General features: G+C 43.6%; 1 protein-coding gene and 3 non-coding genes across 4 annotated transcripts; 3 read left to right on the forward strand and 1 right to left on the reverse strand.

The window, feature by feature from the left end:
* Positions 1 to 143: 143 nt before the first annotated feature.
* On the reverse strand, positions 144 to 5,384 carry fastkd5 (FAST kinase domains 5). Its single transcript, XM_011609215.2, has 2 exons — positions 5,294 to 5,384; positions 144 to 4,625 (listed from the first exon to the last, which is right to left on the reverse strand). The coding sequence occupies exon 2, from the start codon at positions 4,619 to 4,621 to the stop codon at positions 2,195 to 2,197; it is 2,427 nt and encodes an 808-aa protein (XP_011607517.2). The 5' UTR covers positions 4,622 to 4,625; positions 5,294 to 5,384; the 3' UTR covers positions 144 to 2,194.
* A 4,437-nt stretch (positions 5,385 to 9,821) lies between these two features.
* mir17-2 (microRNA mir-17-2) lies at positions 9,822 to 9,903 on the forward strand. The gene has a single exon (NR_105387.1). It is a non-coding gene; the product is annotated as a microRNA mir-17-2 (primary transcript).
* A 445-nt stretch (positions 9,904 to 10,348) lies between these two features.
* Positions 10,349 to 10,428, forward strand: mir20 (microRNA mir-20). The gene has a single exon (NR_105388.1). It is a non-coding gene; the product is annotated as a microRNA mir-20 (primary transcript).
* A 148-nt stretch (positions 10,429 to 10,576) lies between these two features.
* Positions 10,577 to 10,655, forward strand: mir92-1 (microRNA mir-92-1). The gene has a single exon (NR_105389.1). It is a non-coding gene; the product is annotated as a microRNA mir-92-1 (primary transcript).
* The last annotated feature ends 1,630 nt before the right edge of the window (positions 10,656 to 12,285 follow it).

Raw genomic sequence — 12,285 nt, forward strand, 5'->3', positions numbered from 1 at the left:
ACTGCCCCCTGCTGGCCACATACTGAAACAGTACACGTTTGCCAGGATACTGTTCCTTCTTTATTCCCTTCACTCATTTTATGCTTTTTCTGTGGCACATTATGAAAAAACAAAAAACAGGAGTAAAATGTATGATTGTTGAATGCCTTTAAATATTTGAGTAGATAACAATTCTAAAATAGTGTAACAAAGTCCTCTGCTACCTTTACAGTTAGATATCGGATTTCTGTTAATTCCTCTTCCAGAGACGGACACCGCTGATAGTTGTGCCTGATAACAGTGGGAAAGAGATTAGGTGGAAATTTTCTTCTGCTTTTATTCAGAAGACCTTGAAGCATTTCTGTCTCCTGTAGACAGAAGCACTAACCTGCATTAGCGAGTCACAATAGAACTGAGGTGATGCAGGGACGGAGGGAAAAACACTCTCTGGGCAACAACTGCAGTGCACTCACTACACCATAGCTTCAGCACGCTCCATCTGTCAGCAGGTTGGAGCAAACCACCAGTGCTGCTCTTTATTCTATCTCTTCATGGACAATTGGTCATCAGTCCTGCGACGTTCCATGTGTTAATAATGGAATTTCACATTTTCACTGTTTAAACATTAACTGTAGATTTATCCAACCTCTTCGGGTAATTGTTAATTTTAGAAGAACAGCCTTCTGCGACAGCAGCTTTTATTAAACATGTGCTCTTTAATTCATGTCTAAGGGAATAAAAAGGGCAGTTCATGAAAGAGAACACGACCACTGACCTGCTTTTTTGGATACTCGCAGTCAAAGTTAGCTTCCAGTGAAATCTGACTTAAGATGTGCCAAAACTTTCATGCTTCCACATCCATCAAAAGGCGACTTTTTATTGGACTTTTTTGTAGCGCTGCGTTCAACCTTGCACATTAATATTTTTGAAAGTAAGTTTGCTTTTCAAAACTTGCGAGTCAGGCTCAGTGAGGGGAAGGGGGGAAGGGGGGGGGCGTTTCAGACCTTGGGCTGTCTAATTAGAAGAGTCTGCAGCAAAACTCAAACGTTCGTGACTGAATGGTGAATTTATGAATTCCAAGGTGCTTATTGAAAATTTGGTCGATGGCCTGCTCCTTGGTGCTGGGACGTTCCTACTCCGAGTTGTGGTCATACAACGATTACACCATGGAGGTCAAAGGAGGAGGAGACATTTCATTCATGCGTTACAATAGAGTGACACCAGCAGACGTCCAAACAGGACAGCGCTGGTGGAGGGACGGGCGGAGACGACCTCAGCACAAAGTCACCTCAAAACCGCCTGGAGTCAAACACAGAACATCAGTTCAGCAGGACTGCAGCCAGATTGGGTTTAGAGACGTTTGCATCGTGCTGCATTAATCACACTCTGATCCCAGCTCTGACGTGCGCGCACACACACACACACACGCACACACACGAACAAAATGTCATAACTGACATCGCCTATATTTTTAATATTCTCTGCCACTTCGGGGAGGTGTCTGAATTAAACTGGACTTATCTTAAATACTAAATAATTTGATTGATTCGTTATTTTTTAAGCTTCCGTTTGCCTTTAAAATGTGAGGAGATTAAGTGATCAATTTAGAAGATTTCATTTTACAGCCACAGCCTCAGAAGAAAGCATCAAACAAAACACTTCTACCACATTCATATCAACTTTACCTTGAGAAATTCTTCTCATAACCTTTAAAAACATCATGATTGCCTGGTTGATGTGAGGAGCTGGAACTTTTATCTGCACTCTCTTCACTCTTGGCCGTCAAACATCCAAGATTTCTGTACATTTACAATATATTGATGACATTTACGATGTTAAACATATAAAACAGAGCTCTAAATGTTCAGAGTAATTTTGTGAGTTGGTGTTTTAATTCCACATCTGAGAATTGGGAGCATCTGCTCCTATTCTCTAATCTACTCTCTTTGCAAGATTCAGGTCTTGTGAATGTTAAAGCACTCAACACTCATAAATTTTCCCTTGGATAAACAAACAAGGCGTCAGAAAAATAATAATAACAATAATAATAATTACAGTAATTACTGCCCTCTGGTGAGCAGAGACAAACACCACAATCAAAGTGTTCTGCTGCCTTATCAGGCAGCTTCCTGCGCTTTGCACATACAAATATCAACCAAAGATTCAACGGTTTAGAAATCCAAACAATGCTGGCTCTGCGGTCGGGACTGCCGAGTCATTCTAAAGTGTTGTAGACTTTGCAGTGCAGGTATGCCATCTTCTCGGCCCTGCTCTTCCTCAGCATGGGTGACCACTCCCTGTGGCGGAGCTCCACCACCCTGTAGCCCGCCAGCTTCAGCTGCCTCCTCTTCATGGCATGGAGACCCAGCAACTGGTCGGAATGGTAGCAATAATGGTTCCTGCTGGAGACCTGGATAGCTAGTTTCACGATGCCGTTAGCGTTCGGTGGGGCTGATCCGATGCTTTTGGGTGTGATGAGAGCCTTTGTGAGGTCACTGCTGAGGGCAAGGCCAGCGTCAAACAGGCCCCAGCCTTCTTCAGGCTGTACTTGGTGCAGTGAAGTAGGTTTAAAACTTGCTGACTCAGTAAAAGACCCTGCAGCGTTGCTTGAATTTGTTATCTGTGCTAACAATTCATCAGTTACACTCACTCCTATTTCCATTCCTTCCCAGCTTTGGTGAGACGGGAGTTTGGACAGGGTGTCCTCTGGAAGGACCAGGTCTTTCTCTGAGGCTGGATTCACAGGTATCGGCTGTCTGCTGGAGTCGAGGTGCACCTCCAGGTCGATGGAGCGAGTGTGCGGAAGGATCATCCTCTTGTGTACAAACCTCTCTCCTCCAAGCATGTCTCGCAGAACCGACTCTGCCTCCAGGACCTCTGTTTTTTGACACACGTCTGATTCAGCAAACTTCCACAGCATCGCCTCCACCTCTTCTCTGAGTTCAGAGCTCAAGCGGGGGCCGGTCCACTGAGGCAGCTCCAGAGCCACTGCTCTATCCAAAGTGAACAAGTCTTTTTTCAACTCCAGTTGTGTGGATTTTAGTGCCAGTTTGACAAATTCGGGACTCAGAGCTAATTCTATTAGGTCCTGTGGGAATTGGGAGACAAAAGCCAGGCCTAGGAGACCGGTAAGCAGATGTTCTGGGTACTGTTGGAATTCAGCTTTCCTTTGTCTCAGAGACTCTGTCAGGCTTGAATAGAAACTTGGGCACTGAGCTGGCAGGAATCCTAACGTTCCAAATGCCCACAATAGTTTGCACGAGTCTTTACTCCTGCAGTGAGGCACCAGCGAGGGGACATTCTCAGCGATTGCCATTAGGATTTTATCATCTTTGCAATGCAGAGCTGAACACGCCAGCGCCACGTGCATTAAGCCCTGTACCCCCATCTTTTGAGCGCGTCGTGGAACTTCTCGCGCCATGGCCTCCAGCCAGGCTCTGGGATACAGGTAGCTGAATCGAAGGAATTTAAGCACATTCACAATGGCAAAGTCACTCATTTCTTCCACAAGAGAGTGTGCCACATCAACAATATGAGTCACAGCAGCCCCGGAAAGTGAAGTCTGGGATTTAAAGAGCCCCAAACAAATGGTGCCGACCTCCTCCGGGTGCAGCTGGTGTAACTTCTGCATCAGAAGCTGCTCTATAGGATGGATCAAGTCTTTTGGGCACCTCCTGCCCTCTCCCATTATATACAGCAGCAGCACAAGTTCAGCAGCCCCCACCTGTTTGATGTACTGATGGACTGACTGATAGAGATGCCGTAAGAACCGGGGCACCTGCCTTCCAACGCAGCGCCACAGGTCTGCAGCAAGCAGCAGCTGGTGCAGACTCATCTGATCAGCTCGGCTGCTCAGCTCCTCCTCCAACAGGCCCAGCACGGTGTGAGACGACGGCACGTCGAGCCACACAAACGCCTGCAGCACCTGCAGCAGCTGAGAGTGAGTAAAGAGGCGAAGGTGCTCCACAGCATACCGGAGCAGCATTGTAAAGCGCTGGTCACTTCTCAGGAGTGAGATCCTGTCTGGGTGCAAGCGGCTGAGCTCCCCAAGAAACTCAGACACGTCAGATGGTTTCATGTTGCCCTTTAGAACAGTCACTTTTTGCAGCAGCGACATACCCTCCCTCCATTCGATATGGGATGGCCGATGAGAGAGGTAAAGCGCCATAGAGGCATACTCTGGCCGACATTTGAGGAAGGCACGGGTATCTACCTTTACCTCTGGTGGGGTGGGTTTTCTGCAATAGGCTGACGCTGAAGGTGCTTCCTGTTGAGACTCCTTATTGAAAGCCAAGTCGAGAAGTGTGTTTTTGGAACTGGAGAGATTCCGTGAGCAGCTCACACTGTAGCGGTTGCTCCGCTGCCAGTATGAGGGAGCATAAACAGAAATACCTTCATCATCTTCATTATCAGTTTGGCTCCGAGTGGCTGCAGGGTTACAAACAGAATAATACGAGCTAGGGCTGTAGTACAGTTTGTATCCTCCTTGGACAGAGGTTTCTTGGCATTCCAGGCTTACTGTTCTCCTCTCCTGGTTGTCTTCTTGCGAAACTTGGGCATATTGAGTCCGGGTGGATTTTCTTCTCAAAAGCGGGAGGTAGCATCTTCTGGGCACCCGTCGACAGAGCACACAGGCAGCCATTGATCTGTTAGGTATAAAATACAAAAGCATGATTTTGTCAGAAGTTACTAAGTAACTACAGAGGTTTGTGGGGTCATCTCAGTTGAAGAGGTCACAAAGAGCGTGCGTCACACTTCTAACAAAGGGTGACACAATTATCAAAGATTTAAATGTTTCGACTTCAACAATAAAACTCAATGAAAGAAACCTGAACAGTTTATAAACTGCTGTTTTTGTGTGAGCAACATGTACATCACTGTAGAATATAACAGGAAATATATCCATGGAAGACTAGCTGGACAAACATCTAGTAATGATTGTAATGCTATTGTAGTGCTTCACAATACGAATCAATACGAGTTTGTGCAAAGCCTTATAAAATAATTTGGTATAAGTTATTTCTGCCTGACAACAGCCTTCATGGAAAAGAAAGTAAATCTTTTGTAGAAATTATAGAGGTTTAAATCAGGATGAGACAAGATCCAAGTTAACACGTGAATTCTATACCCTGGAGATCAATAATACTGATCAGCTAAACCTCTAATTTACTGGCAACTACACAGATTATTCAAACGTACAACTAAGGGTTTGATAGATACGTGTAGTTTTGTTAAAGATATGAACATAATGAAGGGTTCAGTAAGTTACGTTTTATGAAGCGGAATCGAAATGGTCAGTCACGAATGCACTTACTTTTCATTCTTTAGCACTAATGGGAGTCATTGACCATTAGCAACACATGCAGAGAAAAGCGGAAGCGGTGCAGCTCCGTGACAAACAGGCCGGAAGCTTTTAAACTTTCAAAATAAATGTCGCGTGAATCGTGAGCCCAGTGTTATAGCAATAGGTTCACGAAAATAGTCTGGTTTCTGTTGATTCGGGTGTGGGCCTGTTTTACAATCGTTTAAAGAAGCACGTTTCCTCCCATTCATGTATTTAGTTGTATAACGTTTCGGCATTGATTACAACTATTACTTTATTGTGGCAAGTGTCTTCTGCTTCCGAGGGAGGACGCCATAACTGAACGCAGGATGACCTATGGCAGCCGAGAAGGTACAAACGTCATGTCAACGGAATTTTCAGAAAGGAAGGCACCTCAAAAACCATCATTTCCGCTCTAACTTCTGAGTGCACGCTGAAGAAAGTGAACAAGCTCTGAAGGATTTAAGAGATTTGAATTAAAGCCGCATTTGCGCCGATATTTTTGCAGAATCTATGGTTAATTTTAACTCTAGCAAACATACACTTTAAAACGAAAAGAGGTGGAATTTGTGTTTTCATTTAAAACAATACTCGTTTTCACACGGCCTTTTTCTGCAGTTATGCATCTGTATATTCATCTGCAATGTAAACCTTTTTATTACCATTATGAGCCCGTTTATTCTTATTATTTCCAAACCCCCTTTAGATCACTTAAATATATTCATTCCACAATGCATGTGATTTTCTTTTTCCAAAATTATAATTATTATATATTATTAATGTAATTTGTAATACAAAAGTTAAAATGCAATGTGTAAAAAATGCAAGGATTTGGTAAATGGGAAGGTAAGTTTGAATATATTTTTAAAGAGAAAGCAGTAAATATTCACTTCACAGAAAATCAGCAAAACATGTTTAAAAAGGATTTTTTATATGCTGTAAGTGGGTGGAAGAATGAAGAATTAACACCTATTTATCTTCACTGAGTTCACTTTCTTTACATTGATTTTGGAGTGGAAAACGAGTGATAAATAGAAAACTACATTAAAAGAAATTCTTTACATGGCCTTCATCTGTGTCTCTACATTTTCTAAAAGAGACGGTTCAGATCTGAGATAATATTATTCATCATTCCTCAAACTTTACCTTTTTTTTATTGTTCTCCTGTATTTATGGGAAAATGAAAAGTATTTAAAAATTCAACACTGGCTGTAATCTGTAATCTTTGCAATAATATTTAAACTAATTAGAATCAACGAAATGTACAAAATCTATTAGCGAAAAGTGTATTTTTCAGTCAGGAATGAACATTGAATTTACAAGTATCCTTCAAAATTGTAAAATATTGTTTCAACACTGAATATTTATGTATGCTGACTGTTTTTAATTAGTTCTAAAATCTTGTATATTTCATTGCAGAAGGGCCAGAACTTTATGTTGGGGGATTTATGTAAGTTTGTGAATTTGTTATGAACTTGGTTTATGCTCATGATTCTTTACTTTGCGTTAAGCACAGAATAGAATCACCATAGAAACTTTACACAAGCAACAAGGGAACCAAATGCTTCATTTGACTTTCGTCAAAACATTTAAAAATTGTGCCCATTTGTGTCCATTTGGAAACGAATCATTTGGCCTTTAAATGTGGATCGAAGACATTAAAAGTTTGATTTTATTCAACTTTGCCCAGTTGTTGCCGTGTTGTGAAAAGATTTATGCTGCTTAACTTTGCAGCCGTTTCAGTTTACAAATGTATCAATTTAATGTTCATTCCAAGAAGACGCAGATTAAATCAGGCTTCTTTAAAATCATTAAAATAAATTAAAAACCTGGGGGTGGGGTGGGGGGGGGGGGGGCTTCGGCCTCTGACCTGCAGCGGCCTCTGACCTAACGGCAGCAACAGTCTATAGTCTCACAAAGAGCAGCAGCGCCAGTGAGATTCTATTCAAAGTTACTCCCAAAAGTTACTCCCTATGTTTTGAAAATAAGATGATCGAGTTATCAGACAGAAGGAAACGTCTCCACTAAGGAATAATTAAGTTGTCAAAACGAGTTACATTGTTTTTGATTTGAAATCATTAACTTCTGAGAAATTCTGCAAACAAAAGGTTTGAATGCAACGACTGAATTACCAAATTCTGCAGACACATTTCTTTGAGCCGTTGTGATCATTAGCCAGATATACACTGAAATACAGATCAGATGAGTAGTTTTAATTTTTTCCCCATATAACTGGGTCCAAATGTTAAAAGTATTATTTTTCAAAGAGTAAACATGCTAAAATATCGATTCAGCCAAGCGTCATTACAGGGCCTAAATACCTCAATAACTCCCAATGTTTGGACCCCTTCCTTCACGCTGAATAGACAGCTACTGTTGCCTTACACTTCCCATGGATGCAGGGTTATTATTATTGTTATTACTGCTGTAATTACCGCGTCTTTTGTGTGTTGTAATAACGACCCCGGTGAAGGGGTGAAACTTGAGAATGAGTGCAGGAGAGGAAGTGGGATCCTTGGTGTGTATGCTAATGGAGCTGCTGGGAGGGGGAGGCTGGGAGGAAGAGGAGGGGGAGGAAGGGGAGGGAGCCGCCCTTCATTCACCACATGGTTCAACCTCGAGTGGACTCGCGCCACTTTCGCAATCTTACTACGACTCCCAAACTCGCTGCAAACCATAATAGTAGCACATGGTGCCGTTTTGGGGATTACATCCTTCGGTGGAACTCGTTCCTCAAGTCTCCCCCGCAGTTTGGCGGAAGACCCCCGCAACAGTGCGTAAAGGGTAAGTCCGCACAAGTGAGTGAAGATGGTGGATTTTTGCGAGGCAGTGTCTTATTACGCGCATGTTATTGGCGAGAAAACCTGTTGTTAGCCTCTTTTTTTCTGCAGGAGGCGCGGGCAAATTACGCCAAAGTAAAACTCCTCGGCGTTGGAAGCAGCACGGGAGCCACGCTTTGGCGTTGCGGAGAGGGGGGGGGGGAGAAAAACGGTTTAATCTCCAGTTTCCGCGTTTGGAAACAGTTTTTTGCGAGGAGCGCATGGCAACCTCTCCTCCATGGTGGGAGAATGAGGGAGATTTGAAAAGCATGTGTTGCTGCTGCTACTGCAGCGGCGGCGGCGGCGGCTCGGGGCTCTGAGTGACCCTCGTCTAAATCTGATCTGCCCGAGCCGACTTTGGTAGCGGCGGTGGTGGATCGCAGCACTCTTGCGATCCACCACGTGTGATCGTGGAAAGTTTTCAGCTGATAAGCGCACCGAGCGGAACACTTTAAAGTGCGGCCAGAACAAAGCAGCAGCACATGGGGTGGAAATAGGCCGCGCGCCTTTGCTAACGGCTAGGTGCTAATGCACTCTTACGATGGTATATAGGCAATAAACTGATCGATTTGACACTAGCATTTGAGGATTTCTTATGTTTTCCTAAGGGGGTTTATTAGTATCGGAAGTTAGTTGGAATGGACATTTGTAAACAGCTCTAATACATGGACAGAGCGCACAAGTGCTAACATGGCTAACGCATGAGAAAGCGTTGCTTTTAGTAGATGGCGATGTTCAGTATTAGATTACATTATGTGTACCTCTCTAAACACTGGTAAACTACGTGTTTGCATAAACCCTCTGTGGTATACCGAATGGTCCTTACAACAGGATTTCTTCTGAAATCTTGCCCAATCTCTGGGTTCTCCATTAGCACGTTAGCCAACATTCGCTTGGATGTGTGTGTGTTTTGATGGAGCCGCCGAAAGGTGCTAGCTTGGGCTGGCTTCCAAAGTTGCAATTAGCTTGATTTTTGCTTTGTGCCACCATGGAAACGGCCCGTACACTACGCACAGACCAAAAAACCGGACATCTCCTCGCATTTATTTAGTTGCACCGGGAAGGGGGGGGTGGGGGGTTTAAAGGCTGAAAAAGCTGGACTCCTGGGCGCCATGTTAGTGCATGGGGGAGGGGTACAACTTATCCAGCACAAGTGTTGCGATCCTCCAGTTTGTGTTCTTGCTCATCTGTTTCTATAAAAGAAGACAAACACTTGGGTTTTGAAAAAGAAAAAAAAATGTTACTCTATGTATGCGTTTTCTTCTGTACAAAGGACGATCGCAATCTACTTTATTTGTATGAAAATGAGGTTTTGCAGATTTATTGTCCATACAAGTTCACCCTTAAAGATGTTACCTAATTGCAGGGTGCATCTATAACGTTGATAACATGATCCATCTTTACCAATGCCCGAATTAGTCAGAGAACGTGTGATCTGCTTAGTAGCTCCTGCCTGCTGGTAGCCCCATGGACAATAGACCCCAGCACCACACTATTTAGTAATGGTTATTCACAGGACTTGTATAGTCTGCCAGTGTGAGACTGGATTTATGCCCCAAATTTTATGCTGCTGACTCATTTTTTACCCCGTGTCTTTGTTTTTGCAGGTCCATGTGTTGCTCGCATCCTTCCTGGAAGACCCTTTTTTGGTCCCGGTGCCACGATTGAACGACTTTAAAACCTCCCTTGTGCTGGTGGAAGTCAAAGTAGTGTCAAAGTGCTTACAGTGCAGGTAGTTTGATGACATCTACTGCAGTGAAGGCACTTTCAGCGCTATTCTGATCATGAAAACACAGGAATCCGGCCGGTGCGGAGGGTAACCCGACCCCACGGTGACATTTGAGATATCCATGGATGCATTCACAGCACATGTTGCCTGTTTCATCATCTGTTGCACCACAGTTCCAGAAATTCTCCCAGTACGTACCTGTAGTACCTCCATGTGTCGTCCTGACTGTGCGCCTTCCTCCGGGGCTCATGCTAAGGTGCATCTAGTGCAGATAGTGAAGTAGACTAGCACCTACTGCCCTAAGTGCTCCTTCTGGCATGAGGGACTGGGTCTCTCTTCGATCCGCCTTGTTTGTGAGTTCCCTGCTCTTTTGACGGTTCTCTGTCAGTTTTGCATGGTTGCGCTGCAAGAAGAAATAAGTTGTGCAAATCTATGCAAAACTGACAGCGGTCTGAATTTGCAGTTATTTTTAAACAGCTCTGACCAGAAGCAGGTTTCAGCAGTATTAAAGTGCTTATAGTGCAGGTAGTTACTGATGGTCTACTGCAGTGTGAGCACTTCTAGTACTTCTAGATGCACCTCTCCTACTGGAAGACTGCACAAGTAGCACGTGTTCATGGGTCCCTGGTTAGTTTTGCTGGTTTGCTTTCAGCTTTTCTCTCTACTGCTGTGCAAATCCATGCAAAACTGATCATGGAGCTAAACAGAATCCATCCAAAAGTGTTCCTTTCCTGTGCAGGTTGGGAGAGGTAGCAATGCTCAGAGATTATGCGGTATTGCACTTGTCCCGGCCTGTGGAGGAAGGAGGGAATTACTCTGCATCAAGTTTTCCTGTGAATTGACCTGGAAATCCGTCCAGGACGTGTGTATTTTTCATTCGGACAGTCGTCCCCCTGGCACCATCCCAGAGACCTGGATAATGTTTTATTTATTAAAATGTATAATTAAGTGTAAAAAAAAAAACCACATGAATGATGGGGGGCATTACATTTCTAAATGAATCCTAATTTTTACTTTCTAATCTGATTTGGAATCAAATACATGTTGCAATTCATAACTAGTGCAATAAAAATTAAAATACACTTGTGCTCTTGCATATTTGTGTTTAAATTGGCCTCTTTTTTAGCCACTAATCGCTCACCTGAACATTTCTAATACATGTTCATTGTATGTTAAATTGTACAGCTCGTCCCCCCTCCCCGACCCCCTTTGATGTTTAATAAATCCTGAAGTTAAAGCATTCCCGGGGAGTGATGTCATTCTTCAAGGCCGGCTGTTTACGTTTGATCTCTGTCAGATCGGTCCATATTGACGTTTAGAACACATGCACTTTAGTAGGTTACTATCTAATAATCTGCTTTTAGCATCTGTTAACAATGGTATTCCTCCCTGTTTTTAGAGAAACTTGAGTACGGTTTTATTTTTTCCACTTGTGGTTTGCAGCCTAAAACCACATTTCTCCAGCAGATGGCGCCATCTGCCCACGGCACGTTCCTGGTTCTGACGCTGACTGGTCGCCTCAATCTCACAGCAGATATAACTGCATGTTTATCTGGGGAAGGCGTCCTCACAAATGGGAGATTGAGGGACGCTGCTAAAAAATCCCTGAATTCAGATCAGAAACCTTCACACAAACAACAGCAATGAAACGTATACAGTTGGGCCGGTGCATGTTTTTGTTTTCATCTCCAACACATGGCTTCATTATGTTGGTTTGAGTCCTCTGGACATTTACTGATAAGATATTTGCACACCACCCACACACACACCAACCTTTCGCCATTGCGTTTTTATTATACATCATTGTCTGCCTGGCTGGCAGAGAGCGAAAGAGCCATTCACTGGAGTGTTCACCTTTCATTATCATGTCCTCTTTACTTGACAGTTGAGATAAATGGGAAACACCCCGAGGGGACATGAACTCAGAGATGCATTTCTGCCTGTCAGCGCGTGCCGATTGCTCTTGTAACCTCTATTTACTTTGAGGACTCTAAACTGTTATGCTTTTATTAGGCAGAGTGCTGCACAATTGTAGGTTGCCAGGTGGACGGCGTCTGTTGTTTAAAGTCGTGCTAATGTGTTCCGAAACATTTAGCATCACTGCTTCAGAGAGATTGGAACCCAACGACATTGTTGATCCCCGGGTGCTCTCTGGATGGCTGTCACGAGATGAATATGTATGAACTTATGCAAATGGTCTCATCTTCCAAATAATTCTCAGCAGCCAGAGCCTTAATTTGCGATTTGTGGCGTTTGAGCAGCATTTTGAGCAGGCGAACATGATGCCGTCGTGCACTGTGCTGAATCAAGTGTGTTTATGAGCAGTTGTGCACTCCTGTGTGGTTGTTTCCATCCTGTTTTCCTCCGTTTCATATGAAGTTTGCTGATCGAGCGCTTCGGGAGGCTCAAATTAATAGAGGACTTCCTCTTACTTC

The sequence above is a fragment of the Takifugu rubripes genome, chromosome 1 (genome assembly GCF_901000725.2).
Source record: "Takifugu rubripes chromosome 1, fTakRub1.2, whole genome shotgun sequence".
NCBI lineage: Eukaryota > Metazoa > Chordata > Actinopteri > Tetraodontiformes > Tetraodontidae > Takifugu > Takifugu rubripes.